Source organism: Salmo trutta, chromosome 17, assembly GCF_901001165.1.
Source record: "Salmo trutta chromosome 17, fSalTru1.1, whole genome shotgun sequence".
Taxonomy (NCBI): domain Eukaryota; kingdom Metazoa; phylum Chordata; class Actinopteri; order Salmoniformes; family Salmonidae; genus Salmo; species Salmo trutta.
In genome coordinates this window covers 25,574,556-25,600,262 of record NC_042973.1, presented here as the reverse complement: position 1 = coordinate 25,600,262, position 25,707 = coordinate 25,574,556, and the positions used below count along the sequence as shown (strand labels likewise).

Below are 25,707 nucleotides of genomic sequence, written 5' to 3'. Positions count from 1 at the left end.
GCTTTAGTACAGGGCAGATGCTGTCGCTGTTCCTACTACCCCACTTAAGAAAAAATCCAGAAAGCCAGATTTGTTTCAATTTGCTTTTATTTTACAATAGCATATGATAAAAACAGTCCATCATACAGATCGAGATTTAAAATAGAGATGGAGTACTGACTGACTCAATGACAGTAATAATACTAATGAGGATTCTATTGGTAATAGTAGTAATTCGATAGTAACACTATGTACACTGTTGTCGGTGAATACTGTTGTTGTGCACAAGATAACTCTAATGAAGAGCTGGAGATGCAGACCACCAAAGCAATGCAACAGAATGGATACAGTATGTGTCATAAGTAACCATTTAGGTAACGCTACAAACCAGAACCAATACACTCAAATACATTTAAAAAACTATCCATTATCCAACGATACACTCAGGGACAGCAGAGTGGAAATGGATCTCACCTTTCACACAGTCAATTTCCCAGAAGGTACACTGCAATTGAACAACATAATAGGGGAAATACTGTATCCTTACTATGTGAAAACAAAATGATGCAAGTTGAGCTAGGATGTGGCGTTCAATTTCAGTGGGCTAGCTTTATTGATACAGTGCTACCTGTCCCAGACCTGCTGTTTTCAACTCTCTAGAGACAGCAGGAGCGGTAGAGATACTCTCAAACATCGGCTATGAAAAAGCCAACTGACACTTACTCTTGTGTTACTGACTTGTTGCACCCTCGACAACTACTATGATTATTATTATTTGACCATGCTGGTCATTTATGAACATTTGAACATCTTGGCCATGTTCTGTTATAATCTCCACCCGGCACAGCCAGAAGAGGACTGGCCACCCCTCATAGCCTGGTTCCTCTCTAGGTTTCGGCCTTTCTAGGGAGTTTTTCCTAGCCACCATGCTTCTACACCTGCATTGCTTGCTGTTTGGGGTTTTAGGCTGGGTTTCTGTACAGCACTTTGAGAGATCCGCTGATGTAAGAAGGGCTATATAAATACATTTAATTTGATACATTACATATGGGCCTTATATACTGTTGGATAAACATTTATCAGTTCCAAAAGTGATAGGGAGTAATGGAATTAAAGATATAGAAGTCATTAGAACAATGTCAATTATGTTTGATGCTCTTTGGTGAAGTATTGCACATTCTATTTCTGGCATGGACAGCACCACCCAGAAAGTGGTGGGAATATTTAGAAACTTTCCATGTAAAACATGGTGGAGATGTTTTAAGCGCTAGATACATTGCCATTGGCTGTCATCTTGGAACACGTTAGCTCACCGACAATGGCAAAACACAGATTGAGCACAGCAAATTAATTCAGCCATCGTCATATCACCCAAAACTAGTCGTGAAGATAGAGTTCATGTCAAGGTAATGTGTTCTGTGTAAAAAGTAACATAAAGGAAGCCTTTCTACGTGGCTCCTAGAGAAAGGCAGAGTGAAACGTATGTGTGTAGGTCCAGAAGGCACAGCTCTCAGCCAGGCCGAGACCAGGGGTGTGTATAATGTACGGTGTGTGGTCTAAATCAGGGAAAAGAAGCCATTTGAATCCCTCAGAATGTGCATGTGTAAGAGACATGACTAACAAACAGTAAGATTTGAATAGCACATGCAGGTATTTATAGTAGGTGTGTGAATGTGCATGACTACCAAAACTTCAGATAGCACTGTACTGTAGCTGAGGTTTATGGTGCACTATGGGAAAGGTACTGTATGTCCAACAACGGGAAAAGGCACGCAAGCATGGACGTGTGTGTTGTCACATGGCTGTAAATAATTGATATGTGTCTTTGTTATGAGGGCTCTTCCTGAAAATCAAACTTCGACAAAACTAAGAGAATCACATTTCTTTCTTCAGCTCTCACTCTCTCTCTCACACACACACACACGCATGCACAACTATGGCTGTGATGGTCATGGAATTTTGGATGACGGCTATTGGTCAGCCAAATGACCACGGTCACCCGGCTGACCCATCTTCAGTCAGCTGTTCTTTCCACACACGCAATGTTTGTAAAAAAACGGTTATGAGGGTTATTTTAGTTTCATGACGGTCTACATCCATAACCGTCAGTTACACGGTTATATGCTAATTGCGCCAGCCCTAAGCACAACATACTTAAAGTAGGCGTGTGTGTCAGGTAGAGACACTTACTTGAAACCAACTAAAATTCCACACAGAAATTAGACATAGTAATGGAGTCAGTTACACTGATCTGAGACCTTCCCAGATCAATGTCCTGGTGTCAGATAACAACATGACATCATGATAGGATTACACAACAGCACACATTGTAAACTGGTTGGAGCACTGGGGTGAAGGCCAGAATGTCACATTTGGCTAATAACTACTGCAGCCAGGACTAATGTCTGAATTTTTGTTGGAGTTCCTAAACTCTGTTTATAACTACCAATCTGATCTGAAAATAGAATGGCATTTTTTACCTGCAGTCGGTTTAGTTATGTTACTCTCAGCTATCAAGTGGTCATCATTAGACACAGAAGAGGCAGCCTTCAGTTTGTGCTATGCATGCATAATGTCTGGGCTTCAGAGTGATGCAGTATCCCTTAACAGGCAGCAGGAGGCGGCAGGCCATCTTAGAGTGGGATCTTTTTACTCAGTCTTTTATTCTTAGTGGTATTAGCTTGAATTTACCAAGAACATTGTGTGAACTCGTGTATGGGTGGGAGAGTGTGTATGTACCTTCAGAAAGTATTCACACCCCTTGACTTTTTCCACAGTTTGTTGTGTTAAAGGCTGAATTGAAAATGTATTACATTTTAATTTTTTGTCACTGGCCTACACGCAATAAATACCCCAAAATATAAAAGTGGAATGATGTTTTCTGATATGTTTACAAATGACTAAAAAGCTGAAATGTCTTGAGTCAATAAGTATACAACTCCTTTGTTATGGCAAGCCTAAATACGTTCAGAAGTTAAAATGTGCCTAACAAGCAACATGGACTCACTCTGTGTGCAATAATACTGCTTAACACGATTTTTGAATGACTACCTCATCTCTGTACCCCACATACAATTATCTGTAAGGTCCCTCAGCTGAGCAGTGAATTTAAAAAAAGATTCAACCACAAAGACCAGGGAGGTTTTCCAATGCCTCGCAAAGAAGGGCACCTATTGGTAGATGGGTAAAAAAAAGAAAAAGAAAAAAGGCATTGAATATCCCTTTGTGGTGAACTTATTAATTATACTTTGTATGGTGTATCAATACACCTAGCCACTACAAAGATACAAGCGTCCTTCCTAACTCAGTTTCCGGTGAGGAAGGAAACCTCTCAGGGATCTCACCATGAGGCCAGTTACAGAGTTTAATGGCTGTGACAGGAGAAAACTGAGGATGGAGCAACAACATTGTAGTTACTCTACAATACGAACCTAAATGACAGAGTGAAAGGGAATCCTGTAAAGAATGTTCCAAAACATGCACCCTGTTTACAACAAGGCACTGAAGTAACACTGAAAAACATTTGGCAAAGCAATTCACTTTTTCTCCTGAATACAAAGTATTATGTTTCGAGCAAATCGAACACAACACGTCACTGAGCACCACTCTACATATTTTCAAGCATAGTGGTGGCTGCATCATGTCAGTGGTAATGCTTGTCATCAGTAAGGACTAGGGAGATTTTAGGATGAAAAGAAACGGAATAGAGCTAAGCACATGCAAAATCCTATAGGAAAAAACTGGTTCAGTCTGCTTTCCAAAAGACACTGGGACAAATTCACCTTTTAGCAGGACAATAACCTGGCAGCGTGAGTGGCACAGCGGTCTAAGGCACTGCATCTCAGTGCAAGATGTGTCACTACAGTCCCTGGTTCAGATCCAGGCTGTATCACATCTGGTGGTGATTGGGAGTCCCATAGGGTGGAACACGATTGGCCCAGTGTCATTCGGGGTAGGAATTTGTTCTTAACTGACTTGCCTAGTTAAATAATGGTTAAATATATATTTTCAAATAACCTAAAACACAAGGCCAAATATACACTGGAGTTTCTTGCCAAGACGACATTGAATGTTCCAGAGTGGCCTAGTTACAGTTTTGACTTAAATCGTCTTGAAAATCTATGGCAAGACTTAAAAATGGCTGTCTAGCTATGATCAACAAGCAACTTGACAGAGCTTGAAGAATTTAAAACATATAAATGTGCAAATATTGTACAATACAGATGTGCAAAACTCTTAGAGACTTACCCAGAAAGACTCACAGCTGTAATCCCTGCAAAAGGTGATTCTAAAATGTATTGACTCAGGGGTGTGAATACTTATGTAAATGAGATATTTCTATATTTCATTTACAATTAATTTGAAAAAATATCTAAAAACATGTTTTCACCTTGTCATTATGGGCTATTGTGTGTAGATTGGTGATATTTTTTTTTAATCCATTTTGAATTCAGGGTGCAATACTTTCTGAAGGCACTGTACAGTATATGTGTGAATGAGTGAGTGGTTTTAGTCTTATCTGTATGTCTGCTTGTGTTTGTGTCTGCTTGTGTTTGTGTCTGCTTGTGTTGTTGACCGTGTGTAAGACTCTCCCCAATTGACCTAATCAGCAAGATGATTAGTCACTTAAAATGGTTAACACAAATAAAAGGGTTAATAGCGTATATGTGGTCAAATCCCTGTGGGCTGTACATACCTTCAACATGATAGTCATGTAATTACAACAGGAAGTCTTATTTTGAAGTAGCGTCTGGGCTTGAAAGCATGTAAACTTCAACTACCTAGTCAACTACCTAGTACTCCTAGTACTCCTAGTACTCCCAGCTCCATGCAGGTGTGGCTAGAGAGAGGGCTTTAGCAGCAGCTCTGCAGGTGGGTGTGGACATGGCAGGGATAGCTCAGTGACCGTCACTGGTTGCCATGGTATTTATGGTGGGGGCAACAGAGTGGAAGGGGGCTGAGTCTCTGGGCTTGAGACCCCCAAGGCGTGTGATGACTCAACCCCCAATGGCTGAGCAAGAGGGGGGCTCGTGGATGGGACTGGTTCACAGGTCCATACAGTGGCTATGCCAGACATATCTGCCCCCTATATAGTTCTGTCGTTTCTATGGAGGTAGTAGGCCTGTTGGGGGCAGAGTGTAATCACATGTAGCTCGACCCAAAACCACCATCATCTTACCATCCTGCACAATGGGAACATGATTAGCAGGCATTGTATAATGTACTGTTTTGGATCCCTCTCTATGCAAAGCACAAAGAAGCAGATGACAACATAAAAAAGCCTTGTGGTGATGGGTGTTCCTGTAAACCTGTCCAGCCCACCACATCTCCAGCCCTCGTCACTTTCCTGGGAAGATGGTGATCTTGCCAGCCTTAACCAGCGAGTCAATGATCAGGGCCTCATAATCTGCATCATGCACCCCTGTTTTCCGGAACTCTCCAGAGTAGCGGTTCTGCTCCCAATAGTGGTGCCAGTTGCCTCGACCGTCAGCGCCAAAGCCAAACACATTCACCTGGAATACAAGATAACGTTTTAAAACAGGCAGAGAGACTGGCCGAGAGACGTGTCTGTATTGTGTGTTTGTGTGAACGTGTGTTAGCGAGGTCCTCACCTCGTCACACACGTGCAGAGCGAAGAACAGAACTAGCATGCCTGTGGAAGGGTAGCGGCCATGGTGCCTGGTCCAGCGGTCATGGATGTACTTGAAGAAGGCTGGGTTGAAGATCTGAACCTGGGGAGATTAGATAGCAGCACAGTGTACCATGCTGGGTTTACCAATGACATTGGAGACAGAGAAATGTATTTACAATTCTGCACTATTGAACAAATACATGACAAAGGTTGGATGGAAAGATTATAAAAATAGATTAGCACCTTGTCTTTGTCCACCCGTAGAAACTGCTTCACAGGGGCGTAGGTACTGAAAGAGAGAGAGATAAAGGGAGAGAGAAAGAGACTTAGCACACTTTCATCCTTTAATTTGTAAATTGCTGTGAAATGATTGACTGATTCACAGATGGCACGTTGTTCCTTTTTCCACAGAGAGAGTGCTCTGTTGATGATGCGCTCTGACCTGGAATGGGATGAGAGAGAGAGAGAGATAGAAAGACAGAGACAGAGACAGAGAGAGAGAGAGAGAGAGAGAGAGAGAGAGAGAGAGAGAGAGAGAGAGAGAGAGAGAGAGAGAGAGAGCGCAGCGTGAGAATGTGTTCGTGAAGGTGTGATTGTGAAGCCAGCATTTCACTTTCAACAAAATGTGCTAGTGCGAAAAGGTGTGTTTATGTTAAACAATATAAATGGACTCAGAGCCGGCCTGCTCACTAGGCAGGATTAGGCGTCTGCCTAAGGCTGCAGATTGACGCGGGCAGCATTTTCTGAGCTAAACTGACCAAGACGCAACTCCAACAACAACACATAAATCCTCACACAATTCTGCCCCCCAAAAATGTGAATTTCTCTCAACCAGGGGCATAAGGGCTTTTTAGGCGAGCGTTGATTCCAACCTGGATAAACAGTGCCCACTTTGTCAAAGGCAGGGGCGCAAAATATTTTGCTTGTCCAATCCCGGCGCGCCTCTCCAAGGTGCTGTTGGAGAGACGCATCGCTGCGGAGCTCCACCAACGTTCTGTCAAGAAAATAATCTAACATAAATCATGTAGCAGATATAGGATATGGTAGAAAGAGTGTGTGGATTTTTCTGTAGGCTGGAGATAAAATGACAATGTAATGAGATGGACACTTTTTAACATCATGCAGGTTTCTCCAATAATATAGCCTAACCCAAATGGTGCTCAATCAAATACAAAATGTGCTGTCATGTTAACAAACAACATATCCTAAAAACAGAACAGGGCAAAGTAAAATGGACAATCACAACCATCGTCATGATCAGTGGTTTCAAGTTTGTATCGGTACATTTTTGACAACCTGATCATAGCGAAAAAGAGAATACTTCTGCATTTCCCGCTGTATATATGTAACAGTATAGCTTCCGTCCCTCTCCTCGCCCCGAACCAGAGACCCTCTGCACACATCAACAACTGACACCCACGAAGCATTGTTACCCAACACGCCACAAAAGCCGCGGCCCTTGCAGAGCAAGGGGAACTAATACTTCACGGTCTCAGAGCGAGTGACGTCACTGATTGAAACGCTATTAGCGCGCACCACCGCTAACTAGCTAGCCATTTCACATCGGTTACATAAACACATTGCAAATAGGCTCACGATAACTTCTGATAAAGTTGGGTAGCTGATATTCAGAGCTTAAATAGACAAATTGATTAGTCACAGGAATCAGGACTAATAAAGCCAATGCAACAGCCGGTTTTATAAATGGTGGGCCTACCACATGGATGGGCATTCATACAATTCCATTGTGGGGCAACACAGTATGCTACATCCCATTAAGCACAATCCAACGTCTTTTGGACATCTTATTTTTTATTTTTTTACAAACAGTAGGCTTACCACATAGATGGGCATTCATAAAATGTAATTTCAGGCAACCCTGTAGGGTGCACCTCAGCAAGCACGGACTGATGCCCACGCCTTTTGGACATCTTTTTTTGGTGCAGTCCAGACCGGCCCTGATTTCCACATCCGGTACGGACCAAATCTGAACCAATCATAGATGTCTATAAATTACGTATTTTCAACCTTCATTCAGAACCCAAAAATGAGCCTGATTTCAACATCTGAAAAATAAGTTAAAATAAGTATTCTAAACATACGGAATAAACATACTTTCACCATTCATTCAGAACCTAAATTGAATCTTTTAGTTTTCTTTTCAATGTCATTTTGCTTACTGGGACTTTTTAAAGTCTAGCAGCATTTTTTGGTCTAGCTTAGGGCTGCAGAACGGCAAGGACCGGAACTGAATGGACTGTGTGTGTGTGCTGGCAGTTTTGTTCTCACAAGCGAATCTGTCCAGTGGAGAGTGCGCTGGTGATCCACAGCAGGTCCAGGGTCTTGAAGGGCACCAGGACGAAGCTGACATTGGCTGCCAGGTTCTTGGCACTCTCTGGGTACATGAAGTGGTGGGTGGTGTGGCTGCCTGCATCCTCCTCATAGCCCAGCGTGGGGGCCAGGTTGATCCTGACAGACACAGGTAATCAGACCATGATGGGAGCAGCTTCAATGATAGACAAACACACAAACAGAGGGATATCAAGACATCTAGACAAGACTTTCCAAGTTAAATAAAACTCTCTCTCCCTACAATAACTGTAAATAGCCTACAGTAGCATAATAGCACAACACATAATATAACTTACTAGCTACTAAACAGATTAACCTAACCTATGTTCTAAACCCCCTCAGCTACTAAACAGATTAACCTAACCTATGTTCTAAACCCCCTCAACTACTAAATAGATTAACCTAACCTATGTTCTAAACCCCCTCAGCTACTAAACAGATTAACCTAACCTATGTTCTAAACCCCCTCAACTACTAAACAGATTAACCTAACCTGTTCTAAACCCCCTCAACTACTAAACAGATTAACCTAACCTGTTCTAAACCCCTCAACTACTAAACAGATTAACCTAACCTATGTTCTAAACCCCCTCAACTACTAAATAGATTAACCTAACCTATGTTCTAAACCCCCTCAGCTACTAAACAGATTAACCTAACCTATGTTCTAAACCCCCTCAACTACTAAACAGATTAACCTAACCCATGTTGTAAACCCCCTCAACTACTAAACACATTAACCTAACCTATGTTCTAAACCCCCTCAACTACTAAACAGATTAACCTAACCTGTTCTAAACCCCCTCAGCCACTAAACACATTAACCTAACCTATGTTCTAAACCCCCTCCCTCCCTCACCTCATGATGTAGTTGTGGCTGTCTATGGTGGGTCCGTAACCGGCCCCGCGCATGTTGCCAGAGTTCCCCACCACGGCACAGCGCAGGCAGCGGGCGGGATCCCAGGAGCCATAGGGGGAGCGGCCAGGGATCACCTGAAACAGTCGCAGCAGCACCTGCTGGATGGTGTGGGGCTTGAACTGAGGCTGCAGCATCTACAGGCAGGGGGCGACAGAGAGGCCACACAGTCAGGAGAGCAGTCAGGGGGACTGGGAGAGAGTACCATAGACTTTCTCTCATTCCTCCGCAAGGATGTCAAAAGAGGGCAGAGGGGTAGGTTTTAGTATCCTGGTGACTCAAGGAAAAGAGAAGAGGAAACAAAATATTTAAATGGAAGTGAAAAGAGGTCAGATGTTTTAGGGGGAAATGGAGGGAGAGATGACCAAAACATTTACATTGAAGGTGAAACCGAGAGTCTGTTTTTCAAGTCTTTGCTATAGGAGCACATGCAAACCTCCCAACCCCCAAACAAAACAGTTCCATCAGGCTATTGGCACCCCCTTTAAATACCTCTCTCTCACACAGCTCTCACTCGCTCTCTCACACAGCTCTCTCTCTCACACAGCTCTCTCTCTCACACAGCACTCTCTCTCTCTCTCACACAGAACTCTCTCTCTCACACAGCTCTCACTCGCTCTCTCACACAGCTCTCACTCGCTCTCTCACACAGCTCTCTCTCTCACACAGCACTCTCTCTCTCTCTCTCTCACACACACAGCTCTCTCTCTCACACAGAACTCTCTCTCTCACACAGCTCTCACTCGCTCTCTCACACAGCTCTCTCTCTCACACAGCACTCTCTCTCACACAGCACTCTTTCTCTCACACACAGCTCTCTCTCTTTCTCTCTCTCTCTCTCACACAGCTCTCTCTCTCACACAGCTCTCTCTCTCACACAGCACTCTCTCTCACACAGCACTCTCTCTCACACAGCACTCTCTCTCACACACAGCTCTCTCTCTCTTTCTCTCTCTCTCTCTCACACAGCTCTCTCTCTCACACAGCACTCTCTCTCACACAGCACTCTCTCTCACACAGCACTCTCTCTCACACAGCACTCTCTCTCACACAGCACTCTCTCTCTCACACACAGCACTCTCTCTCTCTCTCTCTCTCTCTCTCTCTCTCACAGCTCTCTCTCACACACAGCTCTCTCTCTCACACAGAACTCCCTCTCACACAGAACTCCCTCTCTCTCACACAGCTCTCACTCGCTCTCTGACACAGCTCTCTCTCTCTCACACAGCTCTCACTCGCTCTCTCACACAGCTCTCTCTCTCACACAGCACTCTCTCTCACACAGCTGTCTCTCTCACACAGCTGTCTCTCTCACACAGCTGTCTCTCTCACACGGCACTCTCTCTCTCTCACACGGCACTCTCTCTCTCTCACACGGCACTCTCTCTCTCTCACACGGCACTCTCTCTCTCTCACACGGCACTCTCTCTCCCTCTCACACAGCACTCTCTCCCTCTCACACGGCACTCTCTCCCTCTCACACAGCACTCTCTCCCTCTCACACAGCACTCTCTCCCTCTCACACAGCACTCTCTCCCTCACACACAGCACTCTCTCCCTCACACACAGCACCCTCTCTCTCTCACATACCACTCTCTCTCACACAGCACTCTCTGTCTCTCTCTCTCCAGCTTCTCCCCGTGCCACCCCCTCCCCAATTCTAAGTTTCCCCTGCATGACCTCTCCCCAATGCTCCCTCCCCCTCCTCGATACCGGCACCTGGCACAGCACACCGGCTTTCTGCAGGGTCACTAATTCTTGGCAGATGTTCAGTGGGCACTGCTGCTGCCAAACAGTGTCTTTACTGCTCTGCTCCTCTCCTGCTCTGCTCCTCTCCTGCTCTGCTCCACTCCTGCTCTGCTCCACTCCTGCTCTGCTCCACTCCTGCTCTGCTCCACTCCTGCTCTGCTCCACTCCTCTCAGGCTCCATTGTAGAGAAACTATGACATGCTCTTCATTGCTGGTCTGCCTCTGTTTGCAATCACCTAATTATCGAGTGGGATATATACTGAACAAAAACATGAACACAACATGCTACAATTTCAACAACTTTACTGAGTTACAGTTCATATAAGGAAATCAGCCAATTTAAATCAATTAATTGGGCCATCATCTATGGATTTCACATCACTGGCCAGTTACACGTGGGCTGCGGTTGTGAGGCCGGTTGGACGTACTGCCAAATTCTCTAAAACAACTGTGTTGCATCACAACCATCCATCTACATAGGGACTAATGGTAGAGAAATGAACATTCAATTCTCTGGCAACAGCTCTGGTGGACATTCCTGCAGTCAGCATGTCAATTGCATGCTTCCTTAAAACTTGAGACATCTGTGGCATTGTGTTGTGTGACAAAACTGCACATTTTAGAGTGGCCTTTTATTGTCCCCAGCACAAGGTACACCTGTGTAATGATCGTGATGTTTAATCAGCTTCTTGATATGCCACACCTGTCAGGTGGATGGATTATCTTGGCAAAGGAGAAATGCTCACTAACAGGGATGTAAACAAATGTGTGCACATTTTAGAGAAATAACCTTTTAATGCGTATTTTATTTCAGCTCATGATGAAAAATGGGACCAACACTTTACATGTTGCGTTTCTATTTTTGTTCAGCATATATAAAGCAAGGCCAGAAACTCAAGGATGTGACACTAAATAAGTTAAACTTCTGACCAAACAGAAAGTAATTTAGATTTCTAAATGCTACTTCTCACAGGTCAGCATCTTTCTCTCACACGTCTTCTACTTAAAAATAACAACCTCTTTTAGCTATGTAATCACCTAGGCGTGCTTTCCTGTCTGTAATTCAAACAGAATTACGGGGCTATTTTTCCACTGGACCTCTACAGCTCTGTCTGACTTGTTCATTTCAGTTTTCAGACATTACTCAATGTCCTCTTTAACAGACACATCATGTGCTTGCCTTCCTTTAATATGATTGGCAGAGCTGCTCTCGTTCTTTCCAGGGAGACCAGAAGAACGATAAAGGATGGGTAAAATGGAGTAAAACATAGAAGCTGTTCAGCTGGATCACTTACCACCCACCAGTAGTAGACGTCTGAAGGCAGCTGGATGTTGTCCCGTGTCCACACAGGGGAGATGTCTGGGTTGTAGTTCTCATCAAACCAGTCCGACACCCCAGGGTCCCCCACACAGCGGGGACAGGCACATGTCTTCTGCTGCTGGGTGCTCTCCAGTGGGCCCAGCTGGTGGACACCAGAGTAGTTGGGCACTAGTTTGACTCGGCTGGACTTCTCCCACCCGGGGGGCTCCAGGTAAGGCAGGCCAACGCCCCCCCTCAGAGAGATGGAGAAGAAGAGGGAGGTGAGAAAGACAAGGCCCAGGGAGCCCAGCAGAACCCACACCCTCAATGAGCACCGCATGCCCCCTCCGCCGGCCCTGGCCCCTGCCGTCCGACCACCCCGCTCCACGCTGGTCCCGCCTGTCAACATGGGCCTCAGCTCACCTGACCTTTGGACCTTCACCCCTCCAGGGCTGCCCCACACCCAGCCCCAACCCCAGTGCCCCTCCCTGTGCTGGGTGACGGAGGGCACCCGGCCCCCCCCAATGCCATGTGCTGTTTCCTGCCACCGTCCCCACCCTGCTGGCCCCAGCTCCACTCAGTGTGCTGGCTGGCTCACGCTGGCTCAGAGAGAACACTCTCCCAGCGCGACAGACAGAGAGAGGGAGAGCCGCTGCTCCACAGCGAGTCTCTGTGTCTCACACTAAACAGTCTGTCAGAGAGTCTGTCTGTTGCTTCTCTCCGTCTCTCCGCACGCAGCTTCCGCTCTTCACACCTATCACCCACCAGCCCGGCTCTCCACTCCCTGCACTGCTCCAGTCCTGGATGGGAGCTCCAGCAGTGTCTGCACATACAAAACTCTGACGAACTCTGCACAAATTGTACACTGCTAGAGTCTGAGAAACTGTCAGAGCTTATCCCGCTGTGTTAGCAGTCATATCCACCTATAGTGATATCCATGGTAAATGTCAGGTCGCGCGTCATTAGTGTCATCTCAGCCGTCCATGTAAGTAGCCCACCCTGGTGTTTGGAGGTCCTCTGTCAAGTGCTGAAGCAGTCTTCTGATTAGTATGCTCTAGCGGGCTAGACGGGAGAAGGAGGGTAAAAGGCGGCGGCGACTGCAGGCAGTCTGGCATGAAAGAAGTGCCATCGAGTCTCTAGTCAACCTGAACAAATAACACGTCTCCCCCTCTCTCTTCTCACTTCTCACTTCTCTGCCCCTGCCTCGCGCAAGCTTTATTTTTTCTGTCAGAAGATCCACTTTGGAGATTCTGAGACTTGCAGAAAGAGCAGAGCTACTCAGGACCTTGTGTTCTCCTCTGCTAGAACATAGGGCCAGGTGTCCTGTAGTCTAGTTGTCATTGAGGCTGTGAGAGGTGTGTGTCTCTGTGTGGCAGACTGAGCATCTACCAGCCCTCCAGATGCTCTGCATCCACGTTCTGTCTGTCTGTCTGGGCGAGGAGCTCTCTGGACATGTCAAGTCTGATTGACAGGAGAATATGGGCACAAATATTCATAGCAATTCGGCCTCAAAAAGTCTGCGCGACCATCAGAATTCCTGTGCTCTTCAGCCAGAGAAAAAGCAATACTGTAAAACTTCCTAAAGTAATCAAAGCATTCTGGCCGTAATGACAAAGAGGATTGCCACAGAGTCTTAAGAAAAGTAGATATGAGGACCTTAGAAGGGCTTACCAATGAATGCCCTGAAAGGAACTGAGGCTGAGTGTCTGGATTAAAAAAAGACAAATCAATCAGAAGAAAAAAATCCCATCTGGTGCTGAACATCAAACAGGACAAGAGGAAAGGGGAGCTCAGCAGCTGTCCAGCAGTGGAGATTCTTTGTATATTTGTGTGTATGTGTATGTGAGGCTGGGCCACTGCCTGCCAGTAGCTGTAAGGTTTAATTGAATTCTGCTGTGTAGTGTTGGTGGAAGTGCAGGCTTTGTCAGGATGATGTGCCCTGACCTGCTGCTCTCCCTAATCTCCAAATCTGTAATCTCGGCACTGCAGTCGCTTGCCCACCACATTACCCACTCTCTTCCCTCTCTCTGCCAGCCAGATGCCAACCTTCTGCCCAGTGTCCCTCCAGTGCCCTGCAAAGTGGTGCAGTCCTGCTGTTAGACAGTCCTTGTCTGTGTTTGTGTCCACCTCTTTATCCCTGACACAAAGACAGCCTCACAGGGGAACTGAGGAGCAGATAGACACCGTGGCCCCTGTAGCTCCTGCTCCCTATCTGCTTGTTTCCAGGTCCCTGTCCTCCTGAGACACCAACACACCGCTGTTCAGAAAGTGGTGGACAGCTGGAGAGGAGAGAGAGGAGATAATATCAGTGAGGGTGTGAATCAATAGACTGTGCATTTATAACACACAGGCATCGTGGCATTCCCGGCAATAGAGATACTGACATTTACCTGTGTTTTTGACTTCATGACAGTGTTTGATTTGAAAGCTTTTGTGTCGGTCAAGTTATTGTGTCTGCTGTAAAGAAAGCCCCCTTGTCTGAGCCCCTCTCGGCCTTTACTCTTTCCTTGGTCTTTATATTCAAAACAAACCCCAAACCTCTTGAAAAATAAGATGAATCATGCCTACCCTACCAGAATAATGATGCTTATCAGACGTTACATTTGTGGTTTGGTGCTTGTCAAGTCTGTTCAGCTACCACATACCCAAACACAAACAACCCAAAACAAAACAAAGCCCCATTCATTATGAGCATATCTAATTGAACAGAATTAGAGTTTGTTATATCTCAGTATAGCAGCCTCTTCATCTCCCTTATTCCCCTGCCTCAGCCAAAAACCACTTTCCATCTCTACTGCTAAATGCATTTTGTGACTTTGTCTATCCCCCCAAACACCTCATCTCGCTCTCTCTCTCTCTCTCTCTCTCAGGCCAGTCTCTGAGGGAAGAACAGGGGATGTGCTTCTATCTTTGGGCCTCTGTGGGGACCGGAGCTTACAGATGAAAGGAGACAGAGTATCTGCAGCAGGGCCAAAGCACTGGGTCGACAAAGACCAGACATGACATGTAGAAAGAAAGGGACAATCACCAAATAATGTTACACAATGACTGGCCCATAATACGTTGGCGCTGAAAACCACATTTGAATGCAGCTCTGAAACTCTCGGGCCACAGCGTAGGTAGGCCCTACGTAGATGGATGGTTGTGATGCAACCCCTGTGCTAATTACATGTTTGAGTCATTGGTAATGGATGGATCAGTCATAAATATAATCTCTCATTCTAGTTCAGTAGGATCAGTGTTTGTACTCTAACTATGCCATCCAATGAAAAATGTCCTTGCTTTCACCAAAGAAAAGACTTCCGGTTTCCATGGCTACATACCGGACTGGTCCCTCTGTGCGATTGTGCAGAGATGCGTGTTACTCTCACAGAATCAGATTTATAGAAAGACTTACATACAGGAAAGACTGTTGATCCACAAACATTTCAAAGTTTACAAATGGGCCAGCCTGGACTTGCCAAAATGCTTCCAAAAAGCTTGGGAACATCCCAAAAAAAGACAGAACAATAGCATACAGCACACACAAATACTTAGGAAGAAGAGATCAGTAAAATATACAATAGCAAAATAGCTAAACATGTGGTCATATGGCAGGCAGCTGAAGGATGCTGCCTCAGCTTCAGATTAAATGATGGGCACTGTGATTATATGTGTGGGGGTACCGCTAAAGCGTCGATAATGCCTTGATTTTTCACCAATTAGAACATTTTTTGATTACATATTCACCAGTAAGCGTTGCATTTGTTCCTTGAAGCTGCAGAGCCCACGTAAGTGTCCTTGAAAACAGGGAAATTGGAAAAGCGCAAGAAAGAGGGATGGTCAGGGCGAGAGATTGAAAGAAGGAGTGTGGGAGTTGGAGGGAGATACAGGAGAGAGGATTGAGACTTAAGTGATTGCAACCTGTAGAGATACGCTATCTATCTTCACTGTGACAGGAACATAGAGTACCAGCAACAAGCACAGGCACTGATCCCCTACAGGCCCAGCTCGCAGGCACAGCTTTAAAAACGGAACAAAATGGCTCTCCACCCCATGGCAAAATGGGTAGAATTGCAGGAAATGTACTTTAAAACTTTAATTATTCTCAAATGTTTTGAATGCAAGGTGCCCCCCAACCAAATCTCACTTAGGGCTTCAAAAGGGCTAGGGCCGGCCCTGATCCCCTATTTGAATATGTGAAGAAAAGCATAATCATGTTGGAGAGAGAGTTTACCTAGTGACAATCTGGCTTACACTCTTGCAGTGTCTGCATGGATCATCTTTACCACAGAGATGATCTTTTCTAATCAAATTCACTGACGTCAATCTAAATATCTCAAAGCTGGAAAAGCCAACAGACAAGCACACATTGGCGGATGAGATGGACACGCTCTAAATACAAGCATAGCCATATGAGATTGGCTGGGCTTGACTCTGGACCCACTCACTGCTCCTGCATGATGCAGCTATCGTGGTGCATGTCAAGTCCAGGAGTGACCTCACCCAAGTCTCTTCCATCAACCAACACTTCTATAAACACACATGTATGCAAGAACACATGTGCAGCTTGCGCACAACCACACACAAACACAGTAAGACTCTTTGTTCCATCTCTGTCCTGATTGTGTAACGACAGTTGTCATGGAGAGAAGACCAAGGCGCAGCAGGTATGTGAATACTCATCTTTTTATTACCAAAACAAAAGGAGTAGAGCATCCACAGGAACAACACAAAAGGGTGACACCAGTGACAGTTCTGCAGGCTAAAAAGCAGTGCAAAAAACAACCACCCACAACCCCACAAGGCAAAGTAGGCACCTTATGTGTGACTCCCAATCAACCACAACCCTCTACAGCTGTGCTTGATTGGAAGTCACACAGCCAAAATCAATGAAACAATAACAAACACACTCCCTTCTGCCACGTCCTGACCCAACTACCCCCTCTACTGGTCAGGACGTGACAGATTGTCTACACAGGGTTGTGGGGGGTTGGAGCGGTGAGGCCCTCTGTTGCCCTGGAAACATTGCCTCACAGCTGGCTGCCATGGCAATGTAGCAAAACGTAGAAAAAGATATTCCATGGACAACACTGTGTAGCCGCCTTAAGAAAGTGCATGCATAGCTGTTGGTTACAGGCTCTATCAATCAGTGGAGGCTGCTGAGGGGAGGACAGCTCATAATAATGTCTGGAACAGAGTGAAGGGAATGGCATCAAACACATGGAAACCATGTGTTCGATGTATTTGATACTATTCCACTAATTCTGCTCCAGCCATTACCACAAGCCCGTCCTCCCCAATTAAGGTGCCACAGACACCTGTGCTATCAATCAATCAATCAATCAAACGTATTTCTAAAGCCCTTTTTACATCAGCAGATGTCACAAAGTGCTTATACAGAAACCCAGCCTAAAACCCCTAAAACTCCATCTATATTGGATGCCTTATTCTGTGGACTGAGACTTTACGATGCAGCCACAATGACAGTGTTTGCTTGCCTCTGTCGATTAATCTGAACAAAATACACAGATTTTCAATGGCTGGACCGAGAGGCCTAATCAAATTTAAAGCATTTAAGCGTTATCAAATCACATTGTATTTGTCACATGCGCCGAATACAACCTTACAGTGAAATGCTTACCTGTCTGTCAAAGATTTTCAGAGGGGACTGGACCTGGGGCTTTCCTTAAGGAAATCAATTTGAAATAACTGTCTGACTTTTCTGTGGGATTGTAACCAACAGTAGGCCTAAATCTACAGTAAATCTACTTTCCTCATACAATATCAGAGTTAACCCGTATAATTCCAAGGTGATTGTCTGTTTGAGAGCTGCATGTGTGGGGTCAGCATCAGCAAATCTCCATCAGCAAATGAAAACACTCCCGCTCAATCAAGGCTTGTTGATATTTAAATATGAATGTAAAAAAAATTTTTTTTTTCAAAGTGAGATACAAAAATGTGTGAACCTCAGATCTGAGGACCCTCGGTAGAAAGGATCTCATGACGAGGCGTGTAGTAGAGGCTAGCTACAGCTCTGTGTATCAGAAGGTAGGTAGCCTAGCGGTTAAGAGTGTTGTAAACGCTCTTAACGCCAGTAAACGAAAGGTGAGAAAGGTGAAAAATCTGTTGATGTGCCCTTGAGCAAGGCACTTAACCCTAATTGCTCTGCTAAATGCCTACAATGTTAAAATTAGATACTCTGACAGCTCCAGTGGAGTATTGTTCCTTCTCTGTTGTATGTCCCTAGCTAACAACAAACATTCCCACAACTTTAGAGAACGTTCCCTTAGGTAATTACCTACGGTTTTCATAGTGATGTGCAAGGACTGTTTCCAAGAGACCATTAACGTCAAACAGAACTTACCGAGAACGTGGCTACCATGTTCTCAGAACATAAGATACTAATGTTCTAGACACGTTTCATGGGAACTTTGCAAGAACATTCATGTGTCCAGTTTTCTGAGGGTTTGGATAATATTTCATCAACGTCACACCAAACATGTTCACAGAATATAAGATATTAATGTTCTAGACTAATTTCATGGAAATGTTGCAAGCAACGTCACACCAAACACACACAGAACATGGTTGCCATGTTCTCAGAATATAAGATATTAATGTTCTAGATATGTTTCATGGGAACATTGCAAGAACATTCCTGAGTCCAATTACGTTTAACACCCCTGGAGGTGTTTGTCTAGTTCCCAGCTTGTTCATGGGACTTCCCTGAAGACGTTTTCAAGACGTCATCTGGTGGTCCCAAAGAAACTTTCTCCCCCCAAAAATGTGTTTCTTTACACACCACCCCATGTCACTGTTGCCAAGCCCATCAAGGCTGTGATTGGTAAACCAGTTATCCAATCACAGCTCTTTGTCTGTTAGCAAGCTTAGGGAGATACACACACACAAACGGTGCTTTTGACATACAATGTTTGCAACTTACATATTTGACACACTTGGACATACATGATTACATTGTGTATGTTCAATTATACAGTAATTATTATTCAATAATAACGACTTTGAGCTGCCAAGGAGAGCCCCTGAGGACAACGAGGGCCACATGCTTAAGGACCTCTATGCAAGTAATTCAAGGGTGTTAACCCTCACAAGGCTGCCGGCCCAGACGGTATCCCTAGCTGTGCCCACAGGCTGTTATCCCCACCTGCTTCAAGATGTGCACTATCCCCACCATGCCCAAGAAAGGGAAAATATCTGAACTTAATGACTACCGACCTGTATCACTCACTTCCGTCATCATGAAGTGCTTCGAGAGGCTAGTCAAAGACCACATCACCTACTCCCCGACACACTCAACCCTCTCCAATTCCCCTACCGCCCTGACAGATCCACGGACGATGCAATCGCCATTGCACTGCACACTGCCCTCACCCACCTTGACAAAAGGGAGGGAGGAGGTGAGGGCCCTGGCGGAGTGGTGCCAGGAAAATAACCTCTCCCTCAACGTCAACAAAATGAAGGAGCTGATCATGGACTTCAGGAGACAGAGGGAGAACACCCCCATCCACATCGACGGGATGGGGAAAAGATGAAAACTTCAAGTTCCTTGGTGTAAACATCACTGACAATCTGAAATGGTCTACCCACACAGACAGTGTGGCGAAGAAGGTGAAACTGCATCTTCAACCTCAGGAGGCTGAAGAAATCTGGCTTGGCCCCTAAGACCCTCAAACTTTGACAAATGCACCATTGAGAGCATCATGTTGGGCTGTATCACCACCTGGTTCGGAAATTGCACTGATCGCAACCGCAGGGCTCTCCAGAGGGTGGTGCAGTCTACCCAACGCATCACCGGGGGCACACTGACTGCCCTCCAAGACATTTACAGTACCCGATGTTACAGGAAAGCCAAAAAGATCATCAAGGACATCAACCACCCGAGCCACGGTCTATTCACCCCGCAATCATCCAGAAGGCGAACTCAGTACAGGTTACAGGTGCATTAAAGCTGGGACCAAGAAACTGAAAAACAGCTTCTATCTCAAGGCCATCAGACTGAATTTAGTCACAGTCACTAGCCGACTACCACCCGGTTACTCAAATCAAATCAAATGTTATGTGTCACATGCCCCGAATACAACAGGTGTAGACCTTACAGTGAAATGCTAACTTACAAGCCCTTAACCAACAATGTAGTTTTAAGAAAATAGAGTTAAGTAAATATTTATTTAATAAACTATAACGAGGCTACACACAGGGGGTACTGATACTGAATCAATGTGCGGGGGTACAGGTTAGTCGAGGTCATTTGTACATGTAGGTAGGGGTAAAGTGACTATGCATAGATAATAAAACAGCGAGTAGCATTACTGTAAAAAAAAAAAAAAAAAGGTTTGTCAGGGTCAATGCAAATAGTCCAGATGGCCATTTGATTAATTGTTCAGCAGTCTTACAGCTTGGGGGTAGAAGCTGTTAAGGAGCCTTTTGGACCTAGACTTGGTGCTCTGGTACCACATGCCATGTGGTAGCAGAAAGAACAGTCTATGACTTGGGTGACTGGAGTCTTTGCACATTTTTGGGGCATTCCTCTGACACCGCCTAGTATATAGGTCCTAGATGGCAGGAAGCTTGGCCCCAGTGATGTACTGGGCCGAATTGACTACCCTCTGTAGCGCCCTTGTTGTGCTTCATGACTTTCCTGGTGTGTTTGGACCTTGATAGTTTGTTGGTGATGTGGACACCAAGAAACTTGAAACTCTCTACCCGCACCACTACAGCCCGTCGATGTGAATGGGGGTGTGTTCGGCCTTCCTTTTCCTGAAGTCCACGATCAACTGCTTTGTCTTGCTCACGTTGAGGGAGAGGTTGTTGTCCTGGCACCACACTGCCAGGTCTCTGACCTCCTCCTTATAGGCTGTCTCATTGTTTTCTGTGATCAGATCTACCACCATTGTGTCATCAGCTAACTTAATGATGGTGTTGGAGTTGTGTTTGGCCACCCAGTCATAGGTGAACAGGGAGTACAGGAGGAGACTAAGCACGCACCCGAGGGGCCCCGTGTTGAGGATCAACGTGGCAGATGTGTTGTTACCTACCCTTACCACCTGGGGGCAGCCCATCAGGAAGTCCAGAATCCAGTTACAGAGGGAGGTGTTTAATCCCAGGGTCCTTAGCTTAGTGATGAGCTTTGTGGGCACTATGATGTTGACCGCTGAGCTGTAGTCAAAGACCAGCATTCTCACATAAGTGTTATTTTTGTCCAGGTGGGAAACGGCAGTGTGGAGTGCGATTGAGATTGCCTCATCTGTGGATCTGTTGGGGCGGTATGCGAATGGGTCTAGGGTCTCTGGTATGATGGTGTTGATGTGAGCCATGACCAACCTTTCAAAGCACTTCATGGCTACCGACGTGAGTGCTATGGGGTGGTAGCATTTAGGCAGGTTACCTTTGCTTTCTTGGGCACAGGGACTATGGTGGTCTGCTTGAAACATGTAGTTATAACAGACTTGGTTAGGGAGCGGTCTGTTTGGAGCCCCATATTTTAGCAACAACAAATAAAACAAAACCCAACATTCTTTTTTATACACTACCAAAGTTTGGAGTCACTTAGAAATGTCCTTGTTTTTTTTAAAGAAAAGCACATTTTTTGTCCATTAAAATAACATCAAATTGATCAGAAATACAGTGTAGACATTGTTAATGTTGTAAATTACTATTGTAGCTGGAAACGGCAGATTTTTTTATGGAATATCTACATTGGCATACAGAGGCCAATTATCAGCATCCTGTGTTCCAATGGCACGTTGTGTTAGCTAATCCAAGTTTATCATTTTAAAAGGCTAATTGATCATTAGAAAAACTTTTTGTAATTATGTTAGCACAGCTCAAAACTGTTGGGCTGATTAAAGAAGCAATAAAACTGGCCTTCTTTAGACGAGTTGAGTATCTGGAGCATCAGCACTTGTGGGTTCGATTACAGGCTCAAAATGGCCAGAAACAAAGAACTTTCTTCTCAAACTCGTCAGTCTATTCTTGTTCTGAGAAATTAATGCTATTCCATTACGAGAAATTGCCAAGAAACTGAAGATCTCGTACAACGCTGTGTACTACTCCCTTCACAGAACAGTGCAAACTTGCTCAAACCAGAATAGAAAGAGGAGTGGGAGGCCCCGGTGCACAACTGAGCAAGAGGACATGTACATTACAGTGTCTAGTTTGAGAAACAAGTCCTCAACTGGCAGCTTCATTAAATAGTACCCGCAAAACACCAGTCTTAACGTCAACAGTGAAGAGGCGGCCCTGGGATGCTGGTCTTCTAGGCAGAGTTGCAAAGAAAAAGAGTCCTTTAGGTGCCTTTTGGCAAACTCCAAGCGGGCTGTCATGTGCCTTTTACTGGAGTGGTTTCCATCTAGCCATACCATAAAGGCCCGATTGGTGGAGTGCTGAAGAAATGGTTGTCCTTCTGGAATGTTCTCCCATTTCCACAGAGGTACTCTGGAGCTCTGTCAGAGCTCTGACCAATAACACGATGGTGTTATTGGTCACCTCCCTGACCAAGGCCCTTCTCCCACGATTCCTCAGTTTGGCCAGGTGGCCACCTCTAGGAAGAGTCTTGGTGGTTCCAAACTTCTTCCATTTAAGAATGATGGAGGTCACTGTTTTTGGGGACCTTCAAAGCGGCAGACATTTTTTGGTACCTTTCCCCAGATCTGTGCCTTGATACAATCCTGTCTTGGAGCGCTATGGCCAATTCCTTTCGACCTCATGACTTGGTTTTTGCTCTGACATGCATTGTCAACTGTGGGACCTTACATAGACAGGTGTGTGCCTTTCCACATCATGTCCAATCAATTGAATTTACCACAAGAGGACTCTGGTCAAGTTGAAGAAACATCTCAAGGAAGATCAATGGAAACACGACGCACCTGAGCTCAATTCCGAGTCTCATAGCAAAGGGTCAGAATACTTATGCAAATAAGATGTTTTTAATTTTTAATACATTTGCAACATTTTCTAAAAACCTGTTTTTGTTTTGTCATTATGGGGTATTGTGTGGTGTGATTGATGAGTAAACAATTTCATTTAATCCATTTTAGAATAAGGCTTTAACAAAATGTGGAAAAAGGGAAGGGGTCTGAATATTGTGGTATTTTGTGTTGTGATTGATGAGTAAAAAATGTAATTTAATCAATTTTAGAATGGCTGTAACATAACAAAATGTGGAAAAAGGAAAGGGGCATGAATATTTCCGAATGCACAAGTGCATCAAAACCGGGATTGAAAGACTGAAAAACAGTTTCAAACTCCAGGCCATCAGACTGTTGAATAGCCATCACATCATCTCCTGTAGTAAGAGACAAAGAGTCACAAAACTCACACACACACCTCATACACTGTTTGTGGGTATCTGTAACCTTGCCAACAGACAAAGAGCTGTGAATGGACCAGTAGTTCACCAATAAGGGCCTTAATGGGCTCGCTAACACTGTAATGATGTGTAATAAAACAACGTTTCTTTGGGACCATCAGATGCCATCAGGCGTCATCTTTAGGGACGCCCCCGGAACAAACCAGAAAACTCCTGTACTTACATATACACTCACATACACGCATATGCCCATGCTCACAAACTCATGCACATACACACACTCAATCAATCAATCAAGTCAAATTTATTTATAAAGCCCTTTTTATATCAGCCGATGTCACAAAGTGCTGTACAGAAACCCAGTCTAAAACCCCTGTCGTGACGTTGTATTAGTTAATGTGACGACTGTTGCTCATCGAATGATTAACGGTTTATAATTGCGTGATTAAATGAATTAAACAATGAATCAAGCAATTATTAACTCATTAACCTGGGCACCATGGGAACATTATTTTGATTGAGTTTCTATTTCCCAAATTAACGCAAAGGATATCAGAATATCGATTTTACAACAGTCGCTAAATTAATCCATTTCCTCTACAGTCTCATTCTGAACGTCGCATAATCCGGGAATCTGCACGGACCCGGGCTTCACCAATGAGTTTACCACACCAATCTTAGTTGATTATTTATTTACTAGCAAGCTAAAATGATGATAAAAATACACATACACAAAACACAGTCTAGCTATTGATTAGGATTTAGTATAACACACTATGGCGCGTGTTACCCAAAATGGGGATTTAAAAGAGAGAGCAACAAAGGAAGAGAAATACGAGAGAAATATACATTTGGGTTCATTTGTCAGCTATGCTTATTTAAACCTAGCCTTGCCCCGAACTGCCGCTCTTATGGGTCAGAATATAATGATGTAATTACGTGTTGGAGGTCTCAGGTGGGAAGCTCCGCGTGGGTCATTTAGGCTTCTCAATGACGCACTTCTCCGGCGCAACTCTCTGGTTGTCCTCACGATATCAGTGTCCTTCTTGGCTAAGTGGTCTGATCCCTCACCCTTGATCTGAAAGGGGTCTTCTGAGGACAGACAGCTCTGTAGCTCAGAGCTCACAGCTTCGTACTCGAACGGTGTCGATACCACGATTTAATGGAGAGTGGAGGCTGGGTGGTTCGGCTTGAATTCACCCGCTTAGACACAGCTACTCGTCCGTAGCTCGTGTAGAAAAGATTTCTTTGTCTTCAACCTTGTGTTTCGTTTTGGGGTTCATTGACTTTGTTAGACCTTCGCTGCAGCTTGGGGTCAATTAGTCTCATATGTTAATTCTTCACTCTCCTGTCTTATACCCTCGGGTCAGAAGTGGGTGTAACCGCCTTTAGGGCAATTCTCTGGGCGGACCAAGTAAAGGGGCAAGGCCTAGATTTGACTAAAATCCAATTTTAGACACTAACTTCACATTTCATCTTTACCAAAACATTCTGTTTGATTTGGATATTTTCCACACAACGTACAATGTATAAACATCAGGCATATACTGGGAAAACTCTTAAAGGTACAATGTTTTCATAATAACGTCATCTCTTAACCTTTAAAAACAATACAAAAGTTACATACATTTTAATATTCCACCTCTCGTCATGACCACCATTGTGGCTGACGGAAACCATTGTTCCAAAGTCCCTTTATTGCATGTTTAATGTTCTGAGGCCAGTTCTCCATTGTTAGGACAAAGGAATTTCTCTGTGGCCTAAGGTTTATTATGGGCATGAGGTGTCATAAACCCCCACATCTTCAGACCCCTAGATCTCTTCTCCTCTGTTGGGGGTTTGGGAGATAATCTGTAGGGTGGTGGTCTCCTGTACCCTGACCTGATCAGGACAGTCATGACACCCCAAACAGCAAGCAATGCAGATGTAGAAGCACGGTGGCTAGGAAAAACTCTAGAAAAGGTAGGAACCTAGGAAGAAACCTAGAGAGGAACCAGGCTCTGAGGGGTGGCCAGTACTCTTCTGGCTGTGCCGGGTGGAGATTATAACAGTACATGGCCATGATGTTCAAACGTTCATAGATGACCAGCAGGGTCAAATAATAATACTCACAGCCAAAGCTGCTGTCCCATGTATAGAGACATTAACCCTTTACACTCATGGGAATTGGCCTAAATGGATCAGGCTAAATGTAAATGTTTCTTACAGAAGGAATATGATAAGCATAGGGCTGTAACGGAACATGTATTCGTACCAAACCATTCGATACTGGGACCTCGGTTTGGTACATAAGCGTTCGGTACGAGGACCTCGGTTCGGTACATAAGCGTTCGGTACGAGGACCTCGGTTCGGTACATAAGCGTTCGGTACGAGGACCTCGGTTCGGTACATAAGCGTTCGGTACGAGGACCTCGGTTTGGTACATAAGCGTTCGGTACGAGGACCTCGGTTCGGTACATAAGCGTTC

The 25,707-nt window shown here is 44.8% G+C and overlaps 1 protein-coding gene and 1 long non-coding RNA gene across 2 annotated transcripts in view; both read right to left on the bottom strand.

Moving 5' to 3' along the window:
* Nucleotides 1–4,421: 4,421 nt before the first annotated feature.
* On the bottom strand, nucleotides 4,422–12,388 carry LOC115151927 (CMP-N-acetylneuraminate-beta-galactosamide-alpha-2,3-sialyltransferase 2-like). The gene is made up of 6 exons (XM_029696283.1): nucleotides 11,924–12,388; nucleotides 8,823–9,016; nucleotides 7,901–8,080; nucleotides 5,855–5,900; nucleotides 5,592–5,711; nucleotides 4,422–5,492 (listed from the first exon to the last, which is right to left on the bottom strand). The coding sequence occupies exons 1-6, from the start codon at nucleotides 12,335–12,337 to the stop codon at nucleotides 5,319–5,321; spliced, it is 1,128 nt and encodes a 375-aa protein (XP_029552143.1). The 5' UTR covers nucleotides 12,338–12,388; the 3' UTR covers nucleotides 4,422–5,318.
* A 269-nt stretch (nucleotides 12,389–12,657) lies between these two features.
* The window catches only part of LOC115151928 (uncharacterized), a 33,725-nt gene continuing 20,675 nt past the window's right edge, over nucleotides 12,658–25,707 (bottom strand). Inside the window, exon 2 of the long non-coding RNA XR_003867389.1 lies at nucleotides 12,658–14,207. This is a non-coding gene — a long non-coding RNA (uncharacterized LOC115151928). The remainder of the gene's footprint in view (nucleotides 14,208–25,707) is intronic.